This window comes from Diceros bicornis, chromosome 19, assembly GCF_020826845.1.
Source record: "Diceros bicornis minor isolate mBicDic1 chromosome 19, mDicBic1.mat.cur, whole genome shotgun sequence".
NCBI lineage: Eukaryota > Metazoa > Chordata > Mammalia > Perissodactyla > Rhinocerotidae > Diceros > Diceros bicornis.
In genome coordinates, this window is record NC_080758.1 from 19,195,184 (window position 1) to 19,220,680 (window position 25,497).

Below are 25,497 nucleotides of genomic sequence, written 5' to 3' on the forward strand. Positions count from 1 at the left end.
GATCTAGGGCACCTTCTGTTCACAATTCCCAGACATTTATGATTTTCCAACTTGACCTTCTTCCCTAAGTTGGACCCCAGTCTCTGGGGATGTAGTTTAAAAACATCACACTGGCATGTATCAGACCATGTTGTTTTAGCAGCAAAGTTAATAGTGTGCATTGAAGCTGCCTTATTATAGCTACTAGTCCTTATCAAGCCTTTGAGAGCAATAAGTACCATAAAATGCAAGCCGAGAGGGAAAATTACCAGAAGGAAAAATAAATAACCAGGAGTTACTTGCCCATCTGAGAATTAGCTAAAAATGGCTGTAGAAGGCCAGCACAGGCTAGGAATGATGCCCCCAGAAAATATCAATGAAGCTGCAGTTCTTTGGGTCTTTATAGCTCTCCATCCTTGCTGTAACATCCAGTGAATTAAAAGAACATCAAATAAGGGCCAAGCCCCGTGGCGTAGTGGTTAAGTTCAGCGCACTCCGCTTCAGCAGTCCACGTTCACGGGTTTGGACCCTGGGTGTGGACCTACATCACTCATCAGCTATGCTGTGGTGGCAGCCCACATACAAAATAGAGGAAGATTGGCATAGACGTTCCTTAAGCAAAAAAAGAGGAAGATTGGCAACAGATGTTAGCTCAGGGCAAATCTTACTCACCAAAAAAAAGAAAAAAAGAACACCACATAAGTGAATTCAGTTACTTCTGTGTACTCCTTCTGGCTTTATGAAAGTTGGTAATTCAGGGAAGATATTTCTCCCATCTTTCACCGCTCCAAAGAGAGGAACCAGAGCCCCATTTTCCCTGTTCCTCACTCTTCCTCTGACCTCCTCATCCCACCCCTAGCCTTACTCCCTCTGAGGGTGGAGAGTACCATGCCCGAGAGCCCCTCATAAAGACTGTGGTGACGTGTAATAATTCAACTCCCTTAAGTCTTTTTCCTTTTTTTTTTTTTTTTTTGTGAGGAAGATCAACCCTGAACTAACATCTACCAATCCTCCTTTTTTTTTTTTTTGCCCATCTTCCTCTACTTTATATGGGACGCCGCCACAGCATGGCTTGACAAGCAGTGCATCGGTGCGCACCTGGGATCCGAACCGGCAAACCCCGGGCCACCACAGCGGAGTGTGCGCACTTAACCGCTTGCACCACTAGGCTGGCCCCCCCTTAAGTCGTTATCTTAATCCTGCAGGATATAAAGACCAGAGAACCCTCATGTCCTAGAGAAAATAATTGATATGGGCAACCTGTCTACATAAAACCAGAAAGAAAGCCAATGTGAGATAGCGGGTCAGGGGAGGTGTGCGGCTGAGGGAGTCATTTCTCTTCTCTGGACCAGTTTCCTTATCTGTAAAATAAAGGAGGTGAATTTAATGGTCTGGAAGGTCCCTCCAGGATTCTGATTCCATGTTGTCATACAGAGGGAAAAAATAAGGCAAAATATTTAAGCATATATAGTATTTTAAAAATGTTCATCTCTCACAAGAGGAAATTAACTAGATAATTTCTAAAATTGATTAATCAAGAGACAGCAAGTATGCACACATGATTTAGAAATAAAGAGGTAAATACCAGAAGAAAAAGTTGAAAGATTTGAAAGAGGTGGTAGGATGATAGGCTGTTTTTATTATAAACCTCTCAGCCCAATTTAACTTAAATAAAAATAAAGAATAGAATAGACAAACCAGCTCTAGCTGCTTTCCTGACCTCATGGGCTCTCCTAGTAGACGCTCAATAAATAGTTAGGGTTTTTTTTTAGAAAGAGGAAAAAACAGCTCACTCTCCCTTTCTGATTACATCTCAAGGTGGACCAGGAGAGAGCAGGCAGACTTCTACAGAACAGTGTCTTCCTTTGGCGTTGTTTATGATCAAGAGAAGAAGACCTTTGACTGGACACAGTTCCGCCTCATTTCCCGTTTGGACAAGAAGTCGGACGAGAGCCTGGAACACTATTTTCATAGTTTTGTGGCCATGTGCAGGAATGTCTGTCGTCTGCCCGCGTGGAACGATAGTGGTGAGAAAGTTCTGTCAGTCTATCCCAGATGAGACAAGGAGAGAACAGGCTTGTTTTCAGGGTACAGAGTTACTGGAGGTATAGTTATGAAAGTGGAGTTTACCTGAAGAATTCAGGTAAAGACAAGTGAGTTTTCACAAATTTGTGTACTTCTAATTGGGTCCACCCTCATAAAATAAAATCTCTCTCCCCAAATGATATAACTCCAACAAAAATTGAGATTAAAACCTCACAGAAGTATTGAAAGACCACTGTTAATTACCTTTTCCAAAGTATAGTTTTATTTTTTTTAAATCTCAGAGAAGTTTGTTCTACTGTGAACTTTGTACCTTCCTTAGGTTAAATCTTAATAACTTTAACTTCTTCATGTGTTGACTTGCAGCTATAGAAAGTAAGTGGCTGTCATTTAAACATCTCCTGATCTGATAGACACCCCTTCTGAGACATTTCTTCCTGACTGGAATTTGCAGCAGCTTCCTCCGAGTCCCTCTTCAGCCTCACTGTGTAGATAAACTTGCTCTGGATCATATGATTGTATTTTAGGAAAGCTAAAACAAACATTGAGCCTGTCCAGCATGTGTTCTGAGCTGATGGCAGTGTGCACAGATGTCTCAACTGTTGCCCCTGTGTGGCATGGTTAGGGTGTTTTCATTAAAGCCACGGGGCTGAATAGATTGGAAAGATCTGGACCTTGGAGTCACACTGACAAGACCTGGACTTGAATCCTGGTTCTGCCACCTTGAGCAAGTTAGCTTATCTGAGCCTGAGGCTCCTTCCTCATGCTTAAAACCGGGATGGTGATGGGGTATCATAGCACTTTTGTGAGAACTAAATATCATGTATAAAGTACCTAGCCTAGAGGGCACATAGTACATGCTTATTGAATGGGAACTAATATTATTTCCAGAACGAAAGTTTTCATGCACTTCTTTCACCTGCACTGGGTCTGTCTTTGTTTCATAGAAACCTTCCCTTGTCTTTTAGCTTTTCATTTGAGCAGGGGCACACACACCTAAGACTGCCATGCTGAGGAACCAGGGAGTTAAACTGTAAGAGCAAAGATGCAGGGACTCAGGTGGGCAGCGAGTGTCCAAGGGCTGCCTTACGTGATAGGCTCTGCATTTACCTTTCCAGGTGCCCCAGATCCCACCATCTACGTTGAACCCATCACCGAGGAACGGGCCGCAAGAACCCTATACCGCATTGAACTGTTACGGAAGGTCCGAGAGCAAGTGCTCAAGTGTCCTCAGCTGCATGAACGCCTCCAGCTCTGCAGGCCCAGCCTCTACCTGCCAGTCTGGTGGGAGTGTGGGAAGCACGATCGAGACCTGCTCATCGGTACTGCCAAACATGGGCTGAACCGCACTGACTATTACATCATGACTGACCCCCAGCTGTCCTTCCTGGATGCCTATAGAAACTATGCCCAGCATAAGAGAACTGACATCCAGGCGCCAGAAAGTCTCTGTTGCCTTTACCAGACCAACTCCAAACTATATGAATCTCTTACATATACTCAAATGAGCAGGACTTCAGAGTCCCTTGAAAATGAGCCTGAGAATCTAGTGAAAATAGAAGGTAGAGATGATCATCTCGGTCTGCCTGGGGGCAGCTTATCTGACATGACTTGTGAAAACTTTATCTCTAAAGTTCAGGATGTCATTTCCATCACCCATGATGACAGTCTACTACCTGAGTCCTTGCAGAGCATAATGTATGGTAAGAAGGCTCTCAACCAAGAGTCAGGCTCTTTTCAGGAGAGCCCAAGTACCAATACGGAATCCAGAAAAGATGCTCTTGCCATCTCAGCAAGCAAAGATGGGAACTGCCAGCTTGGTGGCCATGGGGCAGAAGTAGCTTCAGGCCCCTCTTTGATGGATAGTTTAGAAGCAGGAGTAGCTCAAATGAACATAAAAAATGGGAAACATTTGTTGATATCTCTTTCAAAGGAAGGGGAACTCTGCTGTAATGAGGCAGGGCGGAGACCTGAAAGCATCAGGCCGCTAGAAGCCCAGTGCTTAGCTTCCCGTTCCTTGGATCAAGGAAATGAAAGTGGGTTTGTAGATATGTGCAATCTTAGTGTCTGTGACTCCAAAATAAACCTGTCATCAGATCAGCAATTAATTGATTTATTAGAAAACAAAACTTTAGAAAGTAAATTAATTTTGAATCTAAACCACAGTGATGAGGAGGAGGAAGAGGAAGAAAATGAGGAGGAAAACTTAGAAGTGGCATCAGGCATGAGGGAAAGGCCAGAGGTTTTGCATCTAACCGAACCCACTGCTAATATCCCAAGGGAAAAGAACCAAGGCTTCCATGTAGATGAAGCCAAGAAAGGAAGCATGGAGGCTGTAAGCCAGAATCCTGGACCACAGGGGCCTTTTCCTCAAGCAGCTTGTCAGTGTCACTGCAAACACATGGAGAGGTGGACTTGTGGCCTCGAGAAGGATGAGTTGGACGTGGAGAAACCCAAGGGTTATAACCCAGGCCTGTACAAAAGCAAAGCTAAGAGCATCACAGTGGAGGGTGAGCCCCCTGCTCTTCCTTCAGAGCCATTTCAAGTGAGGCATGAACTTTTAAAAGAGCCTTGGAAAGAAAATGCAGACGGGAAAAAAGGTTTCCTTACATATGCTCCTGAAGGACGTGAGCTCAAGTCAGAAGACATGGATTTTGAGAGTAAAGATGATTATGATAGAGATGGAAACTGCCATAGTCAAGGTACAGTCTGTGGGATCTTGTGGTATTTTGGATAAGCCAGTGCTCACATGACAGGGAGGGGGGCCAGGGGGAAGTGTGAAGAGTTTTACGGCTTCTGAAACGGACCTACCTACACTCAACATGTGTTTAAAACCCAAGGTCACAGACCTTGGTCTGAAAATGAGGCAAAGTAGCTTAACTGGTCATTCCAGAAGATCGAGGATGATGGTAGACAATCATAGCCCTTTTGCTGCATCAGCCATGGAATTTGGGCAGGGGCTGAGTGCTTTTATATGGTAGATGCTAGATATGGCATCAAGGGGAAGCAATTTGTTCTTCCACTAGATAAGGCGCTTCACAGCCGTTAAAGTAGAACAGCCTGGGACCATCAAGAGCCTGCAATTTAATATAAGTGCAGTTAATTTTTTAGGAATTCCACAGAAGTACAAATAAACGTGATCTTGATTAAGGTGAGCAAAGATAGTGCAGTTTATTCACGTCGTTGTCAAAACTCTGTGATTTAACATCGGTGCATTTGGTTTAGATTCCTTTTAGTAACTCAACAAATAAAAATAACAAAATTACAAGTAACACAACAAAAATACAAATAAATTTGATCTTTTTAATTAAGGAAATCTTAGACAAACGTTTAAGTTAGAAGGAATTTCAAAATGTTAAGAATCTAGATGACCCTGAGATTTTTATATCTTTTGCAGGGATATAAATACAATGATTAGAGATCCTGAGCAGCAACAAATGGTTTTTAACTTTTTCACTGTTGTTTTAATTTCTTCAGACCCAAAGGCATATTAGGGTGAACAAAAAATGGTTGTATTTATCCTCATCATTGAGGATGTTTATGCCTGGCCCAGTGCCGGGTGTGGTGCTCAGGGGTTTAGACACAGCCTCTCCCTTCTGGGGCAGTGACTTTATAAAGAGGAAAAGAGAGAGGGGCGCTAAGCTAAGCTCCCCTGGGTTAACTAGCTTCCTTTTATTTTTAAACTCCCCTGCCTTTGGTTTTAGTTATTGTGATCAGAGACTATCACGGGAAGGGTTCTGAACCCAAATTAAAATTTACACGCTAGGTGGGATAAGGACAGAGAAGCTGAATTGAAAGCAGCTTAATCGACTTGTAGCCCCAGCCAACCCAGGGGGAGCCGGTCTACGACCATGCCCATCCTCCTCACGCAGGCCCTGAAGGATCGCTGTCATGTGTTGAATTATAAAACCCATACTGCTTTTCGTACCATTGTGAGGAAAATCACCAAATAATCCTTGGAGATCCAGACAGTCAGTGAGTAAAGGGTAAAGAAGAGTGTGGTTTAGAGAAGGACTGTTCCTGTGCTCATGTCCTTTGGGGGCAGTGTCAGCCCTGTTGAGTTGGGGTAGAAGGCTGCCGTGACCTTGATAAGCTTTGGTGAGCATCACACACACCCATGGGTAGGGGTATCTTGCACCACTGTTTTTAAAAGTGCTTTTGCAGACCTCAGAAGGGATCCACCACACATATGGTGGAGTAGGTGGGGCAGGGAGGGTTAGCCCTGTTTCTGAGACTAGAAATCTACAGCTAAAGGAGCAGGAATTGGTACAACTGTCAGGGCAGGCCCCCAGGTCTCCTGGCTCCTTTTCCAGGGTTTTGTCTCACTCGTCAATTTGCTTTTCCTTAAAAGATAAATCCAGCTCCTCTGCCTAAAACCTTTTAGTTGTGCTCCCCATTGGATCTAGAATATCTAAGTTTGAATTTTCTATCATGGCCTACAGGACTCAGCATAGTCTAGATGATTCTACCCCTCCGGCCTCATCTTTGTACTTTTCCCCTAGGTGTCTCTTAGTTCCTCAGCATGTCCAGAATACCCTTCCCCATTGCCCCCTCATCTTCTTGAGTGTTCTCTCCTTCCAGAGGCTCTCTCTACAGCCCTCCCTTCTGCCAGTAGGTCCTCCCCCCTTATTCCCTATCTCAGCACCTTGTTTCTTTCCCTTTATAGCACTTACCACGGTTTATCATTGTAGTTATTCATTTATTATCACTGTTTTCCTGTCTTTCCCTCATGAAACTGTAAGAGCCTTGAGGGCCAGGGCCTCATCTCTCTTGTCTTTCCTTGAATCCACTGGCCTGGCACAGCCCTGTTTACAGTCAGGGGTCTCTGCAGCTCCCTAGGAGACTTGTTGCACAGTCAAAAGTGACATCTGCACATTTCAGAGGATAGACATTCCTTGTCATTTCACCAAGAAAGGAGGTTCACAACTTTTCCTGCCCTGGATAGTTTGCTGCCCTCTCTTCATTCCCTGTCATTACTGGTAAGTGGATCTTTGAAGATCCATTTCACATTGATAATAAACTTTCACCACTGAAGTTTGAAAGAATGAATTGCATGTCCATTTCCTTCCATCAACAAAGTAATGTAGATGCTGTAGGTTTCTTTGCATCCTTTTTTACATGAATCAGGTCTGTTTTACCTTTGTTGTAAGTTTCATGACTTTTCATCCTTCATCGTTAATATCATTCTCTTGCTGTGTTACATTTCATATACTGTCCCTTCAAATGTATCAAAGTATTAGAGTGTTCAAATTTCCTCTTGTCCACTACACCAGTGTGAAAGCCTCTTTGTGGTCATTCATCTCCTCTCACTCTTGGATACACAGAAAAATATCCTTTCTCTTTTCTTTTGTTGTTGTTGGGATGTGGATGCAAACTCTTATCAGATGATTTGCATGGGTAGCCCTGGAGCAGGATTTGTTTTTATGGCTTAACTGATAAAGTTCTTCTGGACATAGAAGGCGTGGTAACTAATATTCAATGTAAAATAAATTAGCACAGGATGGGCTAATTTTTTTTAAAAAAATGATCAGATGTCCCGATTTTTCAGATCACTACTATCGCCCAAGTGCCTAATGAACTTTTTTAACCTTTCTTCCCAGATTATCCAGGGAAATACTCAGAAGAGGAGAGCAAGAGCATTGTAGGAGACATGGGGGAGGACTTGCAGGAGGCTCGGGCTCCCACCATCGCTCAGCTGCTCCAGGAGAAAACCCTCTATTCCTTCTCCGAGTGGCCAAAGGTACCTCCCGGAGCTTGCATTCCCCACCCAAAGCGTTCTCAGCTTTGAATCCTTTATTTTTACGTTTCAGAGTATTTCTGAGTAACAGACTCAGAGAAATGTTTAATATCTTTAAAAAGTATTAGTTATGTAACATTTGAACATTAAGGATATATGCAATTGACTAATTAGACCATAAGACAAAAGTGTCAAGTTGTCTTCATATTTACAGCACTGTGGCTTTAATTTTCATTGTCCAGACTATGGAATTTATTTTAAGGCTTGTAAAGTGGGTACATTTGAGTGTGCTCTTTTCTAATCAGCTCCTTCTGGTTAATAAACTTGACCCTTGATCTCAAGGGCCTTAGTGAATTTGGGCAACTTGGTACTTATCCCTCAGAGCTTCTCTTCTTTTTTACAGGATCGTGTGATAATCAACCGCCTAGATAATATCTGCCATGTGGTGTTAAAGGGGAAGTGGCCCTCCAACCAGCAGTATGAACCCTCGGGCACAGTGCCCACCCCTGTGTTAACCAGCAGTGCTGGTTCTCGAAGCAGCCTCTCGGAGCCAGAGGCATCAGAACACAGCTTCAGCAATGGTGCAGCACTGGTTGCCCAGATCCAGAAGGTGAGGCCATAACAATGGTGTTGACCATAAAACAAAGAATGGGGGACACTTTACACTTCTCGACTGAGTCATTCATTCAACAGATATTTACTTAATGGATAGAATTTTTTTATTTTTTTTGTAAAGCCATTAGTGTTAATTGAGGAATTTGGATTTTATCCTATAGGCAGCAGAGAGCTATTAAAAAGTTTTGGAGCGGAGAAATGGATGATGAAAGCAGGTTCAGCTCAACTGGAATGGTCTGCAGGTTCATGGAGATGAGGATCAGGAAAAGGGAATGCCTCAGAGGCTAGGAGGCCAAGTGGGGATCTGATGAAGAGAGAGGTTCTAGACTAGATTAGTGGCAGGGTAGATACATATAAAGGGGGGAGAACTGGCAGGCATGACATGATGACTAATAGCTATATAAGGAAAGGGAGGCATGAGCTATATAAGGAAAGGGAGGCATGAGTGGATCCATGTGTTCGACACTTGGAGGACCAAGAGAACGATGCAGCTGATAGAAATAAGGGAAATGAAAGCAGGAGTGCGTTTTGTAAACTCAAAACTCAAGATTCATAGGAGATGCGTTAGCACACTGGCTCTCACTCTCAACCGCACATTGGAATCCTCTGGGGACCTTGAAGAGCTGCTGATTCTGATTTTTTTTTTTTTTTTTTGTGAGGAAGATCAGCCCTGAGCTAACATCCATGCTAATCCTCCTCTTTTTGCTGAGGAAGACTGGCTCTGAGCTAACATCTATTGCCAATCCTCCTCCTTTTTTTTCCCCCAAAGCCCCAGATGATAGTTGTATGGCATAGCTGCACATCCTTCTAGTTGCTGCATGTGGGACGCGGCCTCAGCATGGCCGGAGAAGCGGTGCGTCGGTGCGCGCCCGGGATCCGAACCCGGGCCGCCAGCAGCGGAGTGCGCGCACTTAACCACTAAGCCATAGGGCCGGCCTCTGCTGATTCTGATTTAGTTGGGGTGTGGACTGAGCTTTGGAATTTTTGTTTAACTTTTCAGTTGATTCTGATGTACAGCTGATGTTGAGATTTCCTAAATTATAACCTTGCAACTGCAAGTGTAGTTCATGGACTAGCAGCTTTAGCAGCATCTGGAAACCTGTTAGAAATGCAGAATCTCAGGCCCACTGAAGTAGAGGCTGCATTTTAACAAGCTAGCCGGGTAATTTGGTACTAAAGTTTAAGAAGGCTTGAGTTAGAAGAATCTCTCAGAAGAGGATGAGAAATCCTACCAGGCCCAAGGCAGTCAGGCCTAGGGAAGGAGCTGCCATTCAGCCACAGAATGATGTTCACACTGCTCTTGCCACATGTGTGTGTTCACAGGAGAGCTTCTTGGCTCCAATATTCACAAAGGATGAACAAAAGCACAGACGTCCTTATGAGTTTGAGGTGGAGAGGGATGCAAAGGCTCGGAGCCTGGAACAGTTCTCTGCCACCCGTGGGCACCCCGCCGTCGTCCTCAACGGCTGGCATGGGGAGTCAGCAATAGACCTCTCCTGCACATCAGAGGGGTCCCCAGGAGCCACATCCCCTTTCCCAGTGAGCGCCAGCACCCCTAAGATTGGAGCTATCGGTTCCCTTCAAGGAGCTCTTGGCATGGACTTGTCTGGGATTCTGCAAGCTGGCCTGATCCATCCAGTGACCGGACAGATCGTCAACGGAAGCCTCAGAAGAGATGATGCTGCCACGAGGAGGCGGAGAGGGAGACGGAAACATGTTGAAGGAGGGATGGACCTCATCTTTTTGAAGGAACAAACACTTCAGGCAGGAATCTTGGTGGGTATATGAGGCCATTAGGTAAAAACATCGACCTTTCTACTCTGAGCATCAAACGCTTCTTCCTCAGACATAAAATTTTTTGGTTTATATGTCTTTTATCCCTATTTCAGTTGTCCTACTTATTTTCATTATGTCCTCGTTATAAGTTGCCCTCAGTCTTTTCTAGAAATAGGTATTAATCCATTAAGGGCCCTTAATCTGCATGCAACCTGGAGAAATAAGCCAGGAGGTCTTGCCATTTCACATAGAGACAACCCAAATTCTCCAGTGTTTCGGAAGAACCACTGATGATTGAATGAGTAAAGCAAGACAATGGGGTTGAGTTTGCAGCAGTGTTGCTCCAGGTTAGTGGGCTTTCTAGGAGCTGGGGTATGGGAGAAGGAAGAGGAGTCAGGACTTCCTGAATGTTGGTCGTGGCTCTACTACTTGACTTACTGGGCAACACTGAGCACACCACCAAGCCTCACTTTGCTCCTCTTTTCAAGTAAAGTGGAGGCGGCAGCATCTATCACAGAGGGTTGCTGTGAGGATTCACCGAGATCACTCTAAGACATTCTAAACTCAAAGGAGATCATTGTAAACAGCAGAAAAGGTCAAAAACTATATACCTGGCCAAGAGAGATCCTCTTAGACTGCTTAATGTGTTAAAGACCACTGGCTTCTCTTTGTATTTTGGTTTTTCCTATTTATTGAATTTTGAGCTCCAAAAAGGGAACCACATTTCATGTTTTCTTATTTTTAAAGGAATGATAATTCCAGTATTTATTGAGTGCTTACTATGTGCCAGGCACTGTGTTCAGGATTTTACGTGATTGTTCTATGTGATCCTCACAACCACCCTGTGAAGGTGTTGTTATTGTTCCTATTTTATAGATGAGGAAACAGTCTTACAAGCATTAAATAATGTGCCCAAGATTATCCAGCTAGTAAGTAGCAGATCAGGGAACCAAGGACTTTGTTCTCTAGAGCTTTATTACTAAGGGATATTGTTTGCGATGTGTCTTCCTCTTAGACTTTCTATATAATTTTGGGAAACTGAAGTGGCAAATTCCTTCCCTGCCCAGTCCTGCAAGATTTTAAGAATGTTGTCTCATTTTTTAGAGGCACAAAGCCATATTTTCTCTGTAATGATCATAGAATTCCAATGGAATGACTGATAAATTTTTTTTCCCTTAGCCTCAGAGTATTTTTTTACATTTGTTATGCAAGCATTTATTTAGCATTGATATTGTAGACCTAATTATAGGCGCTGGGAATACAGAGATGCGTAAGATAGGCATTCAAACTATAGAGGGAGAAATGGGTAAGTAAATTGCAGTGTGGCATTTCCTGTTATGTGAAAACCTTGAGAGTGCTGTGGGGGAACAGGAAGTGGAGCAGCCAACGTTGCCTGGGACTGTCAGTGACGATGACAAAGGAGGTAACACTGAACCTGAGCAGATAGGGTGGAATTAAAGTTTACCAGGTAGACAAGAGTGGGAGAAGAGCATTCAGGTGGAGGGAACAGCCAGCACGTGCCAGAGCTCATGTGTGGTCAGGATTCTTATTTAAAAACCCAGCAGAGTATAGTCACACGTCACTTGAGGCCAGGGACACATTCTGAGAATTGCATTGTTGTGTGAACATTGTAGAGTGTCCTTACACAGACCTAGATGGCATAGCCAACTACACACCGAGGCTACATGGTACTCATCTTATGGGACCACCATTGTACACGTGGTCCGTCATTGACTGAAACATCATTATGCAGCATCTGACTATAATATTACAGTGGAAACAGATGGAAAGAGTCAAAGAACACCTCATGTGTTTTCCTTTTAGAAACTAGTTTTCATTCTATAGTGATTAACTGCACATACTTGTTTTTCCTTTTTCCAGGAAGTTCATGAAGACCCAGGGCAGGCCCCCCTGAGCACCTCACACCCTGAAGGGCCAGTACCTGCCACCTCAGCCCCCGAGCCAGCCTCAGCAGCCAGCAGCCAGGCCGAGAAAGCCATTCCCAGCAAGAGTCTGCTTGACTGGCTGAGGCAGCAGGCTGACTACTCCTTAGAAGTTCCTGGCTTTGGAGCAGTAAGTGTTTGTTGGTGCTGCCTGAGACTGGTTGGTCCTGCTAACTTGATGCCCTTTTTGATAAGAAGCATGCTGAGGGAGACGAAGAAGTTTGAGAGAAATCGGTGTCAACTAAGAACATCATTTTAAAGTTTAAAAGTAAAAAAAAAAAGTTTAAATTTTGGTTGTTTTCCAATAACAGAAGTTACAGCCCATGTCAGAATGCTGTGCCAAGAAGTAGACATGCAAAAGCTTATGAGGACAGAACTGGCCTAAGCTCAGCCCCGTCTCTCCCCAGAATTACCACGCTTTGTATCATAAGCTCACAAAGAAATCTTTAAGTTGTATAAACGCTGCCACTTCATGAAAACATTCTTGTGTATTTTTTTCAAGTTAATACGTTACCACTTTGCAAGGATGTTTTACACTTACTGCTTTGGGACTTTTCCTCAAGTCCTCTTACTGCCTTTGTCCTAGATCCTTCAGATTAGAAATACGTAGGAGAGGGCTCCTGAGCACTGATGTCTTCTCTGGGTTTTTCTTTTCTCATTTGCTTGTTTACCCCACCACCATCTTTGTCCTGGGTACATCTGATTAATAAGATACAGAGGTAGAGAGCTCACAAGAAAAAGAGGAGAATGCATTCACGGATGCACACCCTGCAGAGATAGACAAAGCCCACCAGGCAGGTAGCAGTGGAGAGAGAATCTGGGAAGATGATTAGGAGGAAAAGGCTGGGAATTAAGCAGTGCCCTGGGAGACTGGTGGGTCAGCTTAGGTGTTCTGGTCTGGAGGGCCAGGAGGCCTGTTCTCCAGCTTACTGTAGGAGTGCTGTTGCTTCAAGGAGAGAGCCTAGGTGAGGGCCAGGTGGCTGTTCCCTTCAACCTAACCTGATTGAGTCCTGTGCAGAGGGTCTCTAATAAGAAAATAGCAAACCCACGTGAAAAGCACCAACCTTCATCAGAAGAATCTGTGACAGAATATTTTGTGATGTTGGTTTCCATTTGCCTTCTAGAATTTTTCAGACAAACCAAAGCAGAGGAGGCCACGCTGTAAGGAACCTGGAAAATTAGATGTCAACTCTCTGAGCGGGGAAGAGAGGGTTCCTGCTGTCCCCAAGGAGCCAGGACTGAGGGTAAGGAACAGAGACATGTCCTGGTGGAGCCAAGCCTTGCAGACTCAGAGAGGAAGCACCAGCTGGGAAGTGGGTAGCTGGGTGTCGTTTTCTGAGAGGACAGGAGGCCAGCATGGGAAGTTGATGAGTACTGATAAGTGGTCTTGGGGCGTCTTGAGCAGTGGTATGACTTCGCAGAGTCGTTTGTTTTCAGGCTTTATCTCCAAAACTTTTGGTTTAAGTTTGTACTTAAACCATTCCCAAAGCTTGAGATTTTTTCCTCCCTATTTGTAGAGAGTTACAGAGAAAAGATACCTTGACTCTTGTCAGGAGTCTGTTTCCAGTGTTTAACAAACTTCATTATTGAAAATTTTTATTTTCTAATCTAAGTTTTTCTGGCTATCATTTAGTACTTTTCCTCCTGGTGTCCTCACTGGCAATGGAAAACATCTGACTCCAAGCACTACGCTTTTCCTATTATGAAATCGTGAGCCTGGAAGAGACTTCAAAGACATCTGCACAATACTTCTAGTATAATGAATCTGAGTTAACTATAGTTTACAGATGAGTACAAATTTGAAATAGAAAATTCATAACCTCTAGGGGGCAGTAATAACATTTCAACCTGAAAATGTGTTGAGCTTGGGCAAATTATACATAAACGTGCATAAAAAGTGCATTCTGCCCAAATAGGGAGCCTCTGAAGGTCCTCATGGGGATCTGCTCTTCCTGGGTTATCCCCTAAACCCACAGGCTTCCTGAATGCCTCTCTTCAGTGCTCTGCCAGCCACTGCTTTGCTTCAGTGTGAATTCCCTTCTTGGTGGGATTGCCTGGGTGTGATTTCTTTTTTTAGCTCCCAAGGACCGCCTACCATAGTAATTTCCCCCTCCTTGTGCACGAAGAAGCTGTTACTTAATGTTCTCAAGGAGCTTGTTGCTGATTTTGTCACCTGGATGATTCCTCTTCCAGCATCTCTACGTGTCTGCTCTCGCCCTTCTCCATCCACCACAGCAGCTACTGTGGGAGGGAGGCCTGGGCCAGACCCTGGGGGCTGCTTATTAAAAAGTTGGTCACGTTGGAAAAGCTGCCCTCTTTCTTCTCTTGCTTTATTCTCGGAAAATGTCTCTACCACCTCTTTTCTTAGACCTGCTTGTGCTGTACAAGCTGGTTCAGCTTCGGTTCTTACCCCATCTGTCTTTCTCAAGCCCTCACGCTGCCTCCCTGTGTTCTCCTGTTGTCTTAGCACGCAGTGTCTCCGTAAGTTGTCCAGTAGTGACCCCCAGTTCTTGATTTGTTGTAGTCTCTGAGATCTTGGTTTAGAAACTTGTCAAAAAAAAAAAAAAAACATGTGGTTTCCCCCTTGGCTTTCTGATTTCTCTCCGCACGTCTGACAATTTCCCTTGTGTTCTCTGGAAATCACTGCTCATCAGGCCCCTGCAGACGCTGACCCCTTGCCAGAAAACCCATTTCTAAGCTGTTCTTGCAAGCCAGCCTCTTAGCAGAGATGCACTTTCCCTCCTTTGTTAAATAAACACAGTCGCTGCCTCGGAGGCCCTTTTGCTGCAGTTAAGGCGAGAACGGGAAGCACTCATCCACCTAGTCTTTAGGCCTCTCAGCCTTCCCAATGAGAAAGAGCTGCTGCAACACTCTGCTTGGCTCCAGGAGGGCCCATCTCCCCTCACCCGTGCCTCCCACGGCGCCTCCTGGGACAAGAGCCCTCTGGGGTGTGCCTTCTCCTTCTTCTAGAAACAGATTCAAATCCCACAAGGAACGTCTTCCTTCAGCCCCTTCTGCTGGGTGCTGTGGCTCAGCTGGGCGAGCTCCACAGACCTAGTATCACACAAGCTGCACACAAGGCCGTGGGATTCAGCTTTCAGGACGCCTGGTACATAGTGGTCGCTCATTAAATGTATGTGTGCACATGCACCTACCTTATATATTTTATCTGTGTAAGTTATGTTTGTTTTACATATGTGTGTTTAGTTTTTTTGCTTGTTTCTAGCTGCACCATTTGACAGTAAATTGCAGGCATGACACATCACCCCTAAACACTTCAGCATGCATCTGCTCAGAATGTTTTCTATGTAACTATTACCATTATCACACATGAATATTAATAGTATCTAATATCTAGTCCATATTCAGATTTGCTGTTGTCCCAAAAATGTCTGTGAGAGCTAGTTTTTGTTTTATTTTACTTTCTATATTTTTAGGATTTTTAAATTAGGATTCACACACTGCATTTCGTTGTTTAAGTCTGTTTTCATTTGGTGAATGTTTGTTGGCTGAACCTACCAACCTTCCTGGGAGGAGTAAGGAAGTTTTGGTCACCACCTGCTTCTCCACCTCTACCCAGGAGTTAAGTTTTAGAGTTGAATAAGCAGGCCTTGGAATAAATGCTACCATGTATTGATGAAGAAAGATGTTCTTCTGGGGTTGGGATGCCCATGTAATCGTCTAAGAAACAAATTTGCCTCCTGTGTTGCTTCATTCTGACTCTCCTTTTTCCTGCTCCTCTTGCCCTCTCCCCAGGCTCTCCTGGAAGAGGAAGCAGGTCTGCTCCCAGGCTGTAATTACCAGGCGGGAGAGCTGCCAAAGCCCGACGTGGCCGCTGTGTGTGGTCGCCGAGCCGCTGGGAGGGGCACCTGACTAGGGTGGGCAGCAGCTGGGTGGCTGGAGTGACTCTCCCTCCCACAGGAAGTGAGAGCAGACTTCCTCTGCCAGCGTGCCTCTTGCTTTGCTGTAGATGAAGGACTCTTCTCTTCACCGTGGGGCCTTTCTGCTGCTGCTCACCCACTCTGAAGGGGACGAGGCAGCCAGCTTGTGCCTTCTTGGCAGCTTCCAAGTTCTGAAAGGTCCCAGCATTCTCGCTACATCAGTGGTTCTCAACAAGGGCAGGGAAGGGACATTTTTGGACATTCTGATGCCTAAGGAGTGTGACTTGAACTTATTGGGCAGGGCCAGAGAGACCAAAGGTCTGTCTGCAGGATGCAGGCTGTCTTAAGTGAGCTAGCCAGTCCTAAATGCCCTGATGAACTCAGAATAAAGTATGTTAAAGAATGTCTGATTTATAGCAGATTGTTTGAAAATAAGATGGAAGCGTTATTCATCAGGCTCTGGGGTTTGTTTTCTTCCCAACAGAAAGACTTCTCAGATCGAACATGCCCTCCCACTGGAGAGTTATGAGGGAACATTTGTGGGTTTAAAGGAAAAAGACACACCCCAACACCTTTCCCTGGCTCTTGGCTGTGGTTAGGCTGCAGGGAAGAGGGCCTGGAAAAGCCTGTGGTCGAGTTGTGGTTACCTAAGGCTGAGGTGGTGTGCCCAGCAGGCCTGAGCCTATGCGGTGTAGTCCAGAATGAGGCAATTTGCGTTAATGGGCTCAAGATAGACCGGCAGGAAATTATGCTTTTAGCCTGGCCCCAATCTGTCAAGTCCTCCTGTCTGTCTAGTAACAGGAACCAGGGAGGAATTGCTCCCCGACTGATCCTCCCCTGAACCAGAGCAAGCAGGCGCCCAGCACACTGCAGGACAAACCAGCCTCACAGACTGGTGGCTGGGCACAGGTGGGAATGAAAGACGAGTGTGGTGTGGGGCCTGCGGAGAGCCATGGGCTGGGGGCCCCAGGGCCTGGATTCTAGCTTCCTCTGTCCCTGACCAGCTGTGCCCCCAGGGTCAAAGGCCTGCTGCTCTTGATGTGTAAGAAAGGGGCGCCAAACATGACAGTGTCAGAGGTTTCTCCCACTTCTGCTAAACCAAGGCTTTTTGAGAAGAGTTTCTCGTCAAACAAAATTGGCCATCATAAAGCTTTTTGCCCATGAAGACCTGGTTTTTCTTGAATATTCTTTGGGAAATTGAAGGACAAATGTAGGACTTCAAAAAAAACATTATATCTGGGGACTTTGGAACATTCAAGCGCACAGTTTTCGTGTGTCTGTGAATCTGTAAACTCCCTGTAAAATGGCTGTGGTAATAGTACTGCCTCCATAGGGTCGGTGTGATGATTAACTGAGATCATGCAGATGGAGCCCTTAGCACAGCACCTGACGCAGGGTCAATGTTTAATTAATAGGCTGTCATTACTCTGCTGCTCCTCCTGTCATCACCGCCCCTCGTTAGCACTGCTGACAGCCACTGTCCCTTGCTGCTGAGGATCCTCACTACCGTGGGAATCAGGGCATCCCGGCCGCTTCTCATTTAAGAGCCCGCCACACGCGTGTACCCACAGCTCACTGACAACATGAACTGGTGTCACCAGCTAACCCTGTCTCTACGACTACCCTTAAGCAGAGATTTGTCGGATTGTCTAAGGGTTTGACTTCTTTAACAGTTAAGGGAGAAGAGAGGCAGTGAACCAAATGGAAACACCAGAGCTACTGGATTAAAGTTCAAAGTAGGTGTCTTTGGGAAGGTTGTAAAGAGATTTCTTAACTGCTCTCAGGCCTGGATATCCTTAGCTTCCCTGCCTTCTTTCTCCACATTCTCTAGGACTCTTGGCCCTAATAAAAGGATTTTTCTGGCCCTTCTGGTGTCTCGGTGAGACCGGCACCTCTTTCTTGTTCGAAGTATGCGCCACTGAGGAGTGCAGCTGGGTCCCTGCTGCTGAGCCTCAAAGACAAGGAGGCTGTGGGCTGGTGGGGTCTCGGCTACCTCTTGCCAGATCCCCTCACTCCAGACTCACAGGAAGGGAAGACATTCACACAAACGCCTTAGAGTCCTGAAAAGGCAGCAGAGGCAGCCATAGAGAAGCATGGGCTCCTCCAGCATCGTGCCGAGGACCCTCACTGTTGAGCTCTGCCACCTCCTGCCCTGTGCAGGGGCCTCTTGGGCCTGCCCCCACCCTCTCTCCACACCCCAGCCCTGATGGTGACCTGCGTCTCCACGGTGAATCCAGTCACAGATCCCTCCAGGCCACTCTGGACATCTTTGACCTCACCATTGCTGTGATCAAAGAGAAGGTGGTAGCAGAACACCAACTTTGTGACAGGAATAAGAGAAGGAGAAGCCCGGGCAGTTAGAGCTGCTTCCCTTCCATGTGGCTCAGGGGAGAGGACTCCCAGGGGCCCACAAGGAAAGGCTTTTTCTTTATGCTCCTCTGTACGAAGAAGACAGACTACTCAACAACAGAAATGTAATTTGCCTTTAATACCGTGGACATGTATCCTCGATAAACTAAACGATATCAGTGAGGAGTGGAGGGTAATGGAAAGAGGGAAAGGGGTGCCGTTACCCAGGGGGATGTAGGCATTTCAGGCGCTGAGTCCTGAAAGAAATGTCTCCCTTTCTGTGGGGAAAACATTTCTTTCTATGGGGATTATTCACACCAGTTTTGAAACACATTAAGAGTTAGATGCCTTGTAATTGCAGTGGTTTAATTCTTTCTCTGCAACCAGACCGTGAGCTCTAGGAGAACAAGGTCTTGAGCCAGGTTCTTGCCGGGTCCTCTCTGCCCCGCGAGCTCGAGCCCGTCACGGAGGAGGAGCGTGTGCGGCTGCAGCAGGCCCACTCCCCGCTTCCGCTTTCTCTCCATCGTGCTGCCTGCCGCTCACTGATCCTGTTACAGCAATAGGTTCTTTTCTGTGACTCTCTGTAGCTAAATCATCCGGATGTGTGATGGTGACATATTCTAAGATGTGGTGCCGGGTGACCTGTGTGCAGGCAGAGCTGTAAGTCCAAGGCACTGTCCCAGTTCAGTCCATGTGGAGCAGAAGGGCTTAATTCTGGAGTAAGAAAACTGGAGAGCAAACCTCTGAGCAGAGGAAAAATAGATTGTCTCCCTTAAGGGAAACCAGAACATTACTTATTTTGATGTATTTCCCCAACAATACTCAAGACTGCCTTCATTTCTTCAACAACCACGAAGGCAGCATGTTTCGTGTCAGAGTCATTGCACTCCAGAGGAAAGTGGGACACACACACACAACTAATAGTGTCCTTTAGTGAGCACTTCTTCCTGTGGTCAGGTCGTGTATTCAACACTCCCCTTTCAGTAACCCCACAAGATAGGTGCCATTGTCCTTTCTCACCACACCTCTGGGAGGTTAACTGCTGTGGCCTGAGTCCCACAGCTAGGGGCTTACAGAGTCACGATGGAAATTCAGGTCTGTCTGCCCCAGAACCCTATCTTACCTACTCTGCTTTGTGGCTTCAATTAAAAACCTTCCTGTGTCACCAGGAAGACGAATGTTGGGATCTGGTGAAGGAGTAGCAGCCACAAGAGCCTTGACTGTGCTCACTTTGGCAGCGTGTATACTAAAATTGGAACAATGGAGAGAAGAGTAGCATGGTCCCCGCACAAGGATGACACACAAATTCATGAAGCGTTCCGTATTTTTTTTTACCTCGTGCAGTCTGAAACTAATGTGATATGTCAGTTATAGCTCAATCAAAAAAAAAAGTCTTGACTAAGACCTGAGTGTCTTTAGTGCTGATCTCCACCCACCAGCACTGTGACAACTTCTCCACACGGTGGACGCCACTTTGCGTGGGGAGCATGTTGGAAGTGCTGCGTGGTGGTGACAGGCTCTCGGCTCTGAGGGAGAAGCCCTTCAGGTGCAGTTAGGCAAGAGAGCCATCGGACTCTGGGCGGGTAGGCAGGAGGCGCTCCCACTCTGGGATCCTTCGTGGGGCTGGGACAAGACAGGTCAGGGCAGAACACCTGCTGATTGCCCGCCATCCAGTCACCTTCAGCATCTTGTGTTTCTTTGTCCTTTTGCAGGGGTTTCTCCCAGAAAACAAGTTCAATCACACCCTGCCTGAGCCTGTACTTCGAGATGCAGGCCCCCGCAGGAGGGGGAGGCGGCCTCGGAGTGAGCTCCTGAAAGCTCCCGCCATCGTGGCGGACTCTCCCTCTGGAATGGGGCCACTGTTCATGAATGGACTGATTGCTGGGATGGACCTGGTAGGACTTCAGAACATGAGAAATATGCCAGGCATCCCCCTCACGGGGCTGGTGGGGTTCCCGGCCGGCTTTGCCACCATGCCCACGGGTGAAGAGGTCAAAAGCACCTTGAGCATGCTGCCCATGATGCTGCCGGGAATGGCCGCAGTGCCCCAGATGTTTGGTGTTGGGGGACTCCTCAATGCACCCATGGCGACCACCTGCACTTCCACTGCTCCAGCACCTCTGTCAAGCACAACAAAAAGTGGTATATCCATGACCGAAAAGACTGCAGAAGACAAGCCGAGTAGCCATGATGTAAAAACAGACGCTTTAGCTGAAGACAAGCCTGGTCCTAGTCCATTTTCTGATCAGTCCGAACCTGCAATAACTACGAGTAGTCCTGTGGCTTTTAACCCATTTCTCATCCCAGGAGTGTCTCCCGGACTCATTTACCCATCCATGTTTCTGTCCCCTGGCATGGGCATGGCTCTGCCAGCCATGCAGCAGGCCAGACACTCTGAAATAGTAGGTCTGGAGAGCCAGAAGAGGAAGAAGAAGAAAACAAAAGGAGACAACCCGAACCCCAACTCAGAGCCTGCTCCCGGGTCGGAAAGGGAGCCGGGCAGTGATCAGAACTGCCCTGAATCCAGGGCTCCTGTGCCCCCAGATAGAGACCACGCGGCACAGGCCGGGGAAGGGGGCCTCAAAGACTCCAACAGTGACACCAATTAGAACTTTTTCATTTAAGAAATTATTGTGACTTGTAAGTTTCTTATCCCATAAAGGTTTGTTACTTCCCTCACTTCACCTTCATAAGAACCTGTGTTTCCATAAGTGATATTACCTACCTGATTTCCTGTCTGAGAACTATGGTAACAGATGTTAATAGTTGCAGGGTCTTGCCACTTCATTAGATAAGTGTTGTCGACCTAGTCTAGGAGGCACAGAATTCTCATTCTGTTATCCAGTTGTTCATTCCAGCAATTGTAGTTAATACAGTACTTGGTGACACGCCCTACCCCCTTCTCTTCCAAGTTTCCCACTTATTTGAGGAGGAAAAATGGCAAAGAAAAGCTGTCTGGGGATTTACTATTGAAGGGCTGAAGAAGAGACAGAGAGTAGCTCTTTGTTCCATGAGCTGTGTTGACTGGGAAGAATGTAACGGGGGAACCAAAAAGCACAGAGAAAGGAAGTGCTGGTGCATATTTTTTAGTTAAAATATTTCCCTATTTTATCATGATTACTAAATGAGTAGTATAGACAGAAATATGTAACTAATGGTTGAAAATGCATATATTCATTTCTTTATAAAACAAAACCTTGCTGGTAGTAACATACCCTCCCCCTTCATGGTTTTTCAGACACCTGCAGCAAGAAGGACTGACTAGGCATTATTTTATCCTTGTGCATTCCCCCTCTCCCAGGTTAAAAGGTTCTCAGTACAAGGAAGCTTTACACACCTTGAGTTATGGCCGGCGACGGGGGTGGGCGAGGGGCTCGCCTTCCTGGAGCCGCAGGCTGCTCACAAGCACACAGCCAGCGCTCTGCCCTCACTTCATTCTCGCAGCAATTGCGCTCACCACTACCAGGGCCAAATGGGTTTTTATTTTGTGCTTTCCTTCACCAAGAAGAAGGCTCTTTCTGGAGCCTGTGAGAAAATAGTCACTCAACACTTTTACACTCGCTAGGGCCCTTTGTCAAGGTTATTTGAGGTTGTCAAAACGTGTGTACCACCTTTTATAATACGACTGTGAAAAGTTTTTTTATTTCCATTTTTTTCTCTTTTCTGTTTATATTTTACAGTTGGACGCAAATTCCAAATCAAGTTAGTGGAGACTATGTTGCAAATTAACTCGACTTTCCCTTCTTCCTCAGCCTCCCAAGCTGGGGCGCACCTGCATGAGCAGCACTTACTCCCGTTTTCTTTCCCTTCCCGCTCGGGTTCCATCCCTTCTGATGGTCTTATTTTTATTGACGGTTCACACTCTGAGACTTGAAATAAGCTCATGGTTCAGTACTCTGGGGGCACAGGGCTGTGCAGGACTGTTGGAAGTGTTACTAGCACCAGTTTCACTTTTCGTTGTCACAATTTACTGTATTTTTTTACTTTTTCTGTTACAGTTTTGCTAATTTATCAGAAGGTCCAAAAGTTTGACATAACTATTTCAGTTTGCATTATTTATTTATGATGCTTTTGTCATTGTCTTTTATACATTTGGGATTATAAATTATGTAAATGTTAAAATGAGCATCTCAAAGAAGTCTGTTAAATCATGACCAGAAAAAATCAATCAGATGTATTTGCAAAAAGTGGAGTCCCAGTCTTATGGATCAGAGATATAAATCAGAAATTCTATAACTGATCATATGAGAAAAAAGAATCTAGTAATTGAACAAATCCTATTTAATAACATCTTTGTAGCGTAGATGGTCTATAATGCTGACAACAGATTTCTTAGAAATGCTGCTCTCTCTATTTAACTAACATTTTGTTCAGTTTTGCCTCCAGTGGAAGCAGAAAGGGTTTTTTCAGCTGTTAAATCCTAAAAATCAATATAATTTATTTATGTAAAAAAAAAATCACTCAATCGATATATTTTTGAACCTTTTAAGTACTAATTTTCTTTTTATCAAGTAGAAAAAAATTGTATTTGCCCTAAATCCTTAAAATACAAATGCTATAAAAATTCATGTATCTTGAAAGCCTTACTGCAAATGAGTATTATAGACACCCAGCAGAGCCTGGGTTTTCTTTGTTGTCCTTGTTGTTTTGTATGGAAAAGCTGCTTTCCCCAGGTTCCACTTAGAACCTCCAGTAGGTCACAGGGTTCAATATGGATTTGATTTAAAAACCCACCAGCATGCTGAATCCCTTGTTATATCTTATCAAACCTGTATGTTAACTCTCTGGGTGTTTAGGCTTATATTTGACTGCTATTGTGTCCCTGTTTGCAAAATGAAAACGACACTCTGTGGATTATTTGCTCTGTAAGGCATAAGTGCTTCTTATAATTATTTTGACGTTTCCAAGAGCAAAAGCCAAATTTAAACTCTCTACAACAAACTCGAGCCTTTTCATCTAATTCCATGTCACTCACAGCCATAACTTTCCTTGATCATTCTTTACCCCATGTCTTACATAATAAATTGTCTGTGGTCTTGATCCTGAATTTAAAGAAAAAAAAAAAAGTTTAAAAGTCCTATTTGTATTTGAGGAATTCAGTAGCACTTGGATGTCTCTTGCTGCCTGGGCATTTTGTGAACGCATCATATGCAGACAGGAATCCATTCTTTACTCGGTGCCCCATTTGTGCAGGGAACCCTGTTGGGGGCTTGTTAAATATTCATTCCTGAGGGTTGACTTACCTGTCTCTAGACCTACCAGAACACCTGGTTCAAACAGATGCCATCTAGAAGCTTCGGTGCAGCACAGCACAGCTTCCCAGACTCGGGGCCTGAAGGCTCACAGCTGCTGCCTCGACAGTGCCACTTCCTTAAGCCCCATTCCAGAAGTCCCACCTCAAATCACACACCTGGGACTTCAGGGGCTGGGATCTTAGTGGATTGGAACAGGCCTGAAAACACAGGAATGCCTCCGTAGCTGAAGTTCTTAAGGCTTGTTAAGAATTTTGTGGGCCTTAGCTTCAGGAAGCATCACTTATCAAGCCCCAGAAGGACTGTGTCAGAAGTGATGGAGGCGCCTGGCAGGAAAGTGCTAAAGCCTTGGTGAGACTGAGAGCAGGAGACCAACTAGCCTTACCGTTGCTGGATCCCTACCAGGCACCAATAGCTGAGTGGATGAATAGCCTGGAGGATGGGTGGGGTATTGTTCTATAAGGCCTCCGAGTCCTCTGCTACAGTTTTTCAAGTAAGGATGTGTTGCAGGCTTCTTAATCTCTAGTGGAAACTTGGGGAGCCATCCTGAGTAGAATAATTTATGCAGAATAAGTAGGAAAGAGTCTTGGTTTCACTCTTGACCTCAAAGTCTGCCCCAGCAGATTCCATCTCCTGGTACAAGGGCAGAGGAGTACAGGTAGTCCAGTGCATCGGGCTAATGTTTTTGTGCTTTGGTCATAAGTGTTGGTCATAAGTGACCTCATTCATCCTCAGAGCATCTTGGTTGCTGGGTAGAAGGATGCTGGCATCTAGTCTGCCTAATGAGAGCCAAGGAGAGGCTTCAAAGCCATCTCATCCATGACAGACAGACTCCTGCTCCCATGGCCTCAGGTTGGAACACTCCAGCCTTTGCGACACGAGTCTGGGACCCCTCAACCTGAGAGACCAGATCTGACTGAAGAACACTCGGAAAAATTGGCACTGGGAACAACAAAACAGGCCTGTCACACCCCCTGGAAAACTTTATGCTTGATTGATTTATACTGAATTCCTTAAAATGGTTTCTTGCAAGAATTACTGTTCATTTGCCAGGCCTGGAAACCACAGAAGGATTTCTTTCTTAGGGCAGCAGTGGGGTTCACGTGGCCCAGTGACTAGAACTTTGGTTCTAGACTGTGGCTGTCAAAACCCAGTCTCTGAGGTACAGGAGCATGAGCGTAGGTCCTCGGGACAGGCGGCTTGTGCTGCCTAGGGGCCGGCATTGTGACCACCCTCATAATCCAAACTCAGTGGCCTACCTGTGGGATGAGACAGGAAACAAGGGAGAGGAGTGAATTAAGTACTGGTCCCTGCGAGGAAGGTGTTCCGTGAGGTCAGTCTGGGAATGAAGACCTGAGCATGGCTGTGACTGGAGTTGGTGCTGCGGGGGCAGTCCTGCGGTCTGAGCCTGGCTCAGCTAGCCCACGGCCCAGAGGACAAAGGGAGGAACCCGAATAGGGAGGAGAGGGGCAAAGGCAGTGGAGGCCCTGGAAGACATAGGGCTTCCCTGGGGGGAGGGAGAGCAACAGCCCTGCCTTCTCCCAGCCTCAGCTGCCTCATCTGTAGAACAGGGGTGATCCTAACTTGTGCCTGCAGAGTTGTTGATGCGGTTGATTGAAGTGATCAATGTCAAGTGCTTAAAACTGTGCTTGGTACTTTCTAGTCATGTATCTTGACTCCTCCTGAATAGCCTGTGAGGTGAGGGTTACCAGTCCCCCTGGAAAGAGAAGGTAATCAAATCAGGATAAGGACGATCTTGTTCCAAGCCCCAAGGCAAGGACAGAGTGGATCTGGGATTGGACTCAACGCTGCGGGACCGGCTTTCTGGCCTGTCTCTGTCCCCACAACCTGCACACGGGAAAGAAGGGGCCTTTCCATAGAGCCCATTGGTCTATGTGAGCTAAAGGAATGAGGAGGATCCT

The 25,497-nt window shown here is 45.7% G+C and overlaps 1 protein-coding gene and 1 non-coding gene across 2 annotated transcripts in view; both read left to right on the forward strand.

Moving 5' to 3' along the window:
* CHD6 (chromodomain helicase DNA binding protein 6) overlaps positions 1-25,045 on the forward strand; it is a 199,391-nt gene extending 174,346 nt beyond the window's left edge. The window contains exons 30-37 of the mRNA XM_058562676.1: positions 1,798-2,006; positions 3,141-4,724; positions 7,623-7,762; positions 8,163-8,369; positions 9,698-10,150; positions 12,032-12,223; positions 13,218-13,337; positions 20,036-25,045. Of these exons, the coding sequence (XP_058418659.1) occupies positions 1,798-2,006; positions 3,141-4,724; positions 7,623-7,762; positions 8,163-8,369; positions 9,698-10,150; positions 12,032-12,223; positions 13,218-13,337; positions 20,036-20,932 (3,802 nt within the window). The 3' untranslated portion in view covers positions 20,933-25,045. The remainder of the gene's footprint in view (positions 1-1,797; positions 2,007-3,140; positions 4,725-7,622; positions 7,763-8,162; positions 8,370-9,697; positions 10,151-12,031; positions 12,224-13,217; positions 13,338-20,035) is intronic.
* On the forward strand, positions 19,546-19,652 carry LOC131418795 (U6 spliceosomal RNA). Its single transcript, XR_009223035.1, has one exon. It is a non-coding gene; the product is annotated as a U6 spliceosomal RNA (small nuclear RNA).
* Positions 25,046-25,497: the final 452 nt, after the last annotated feature.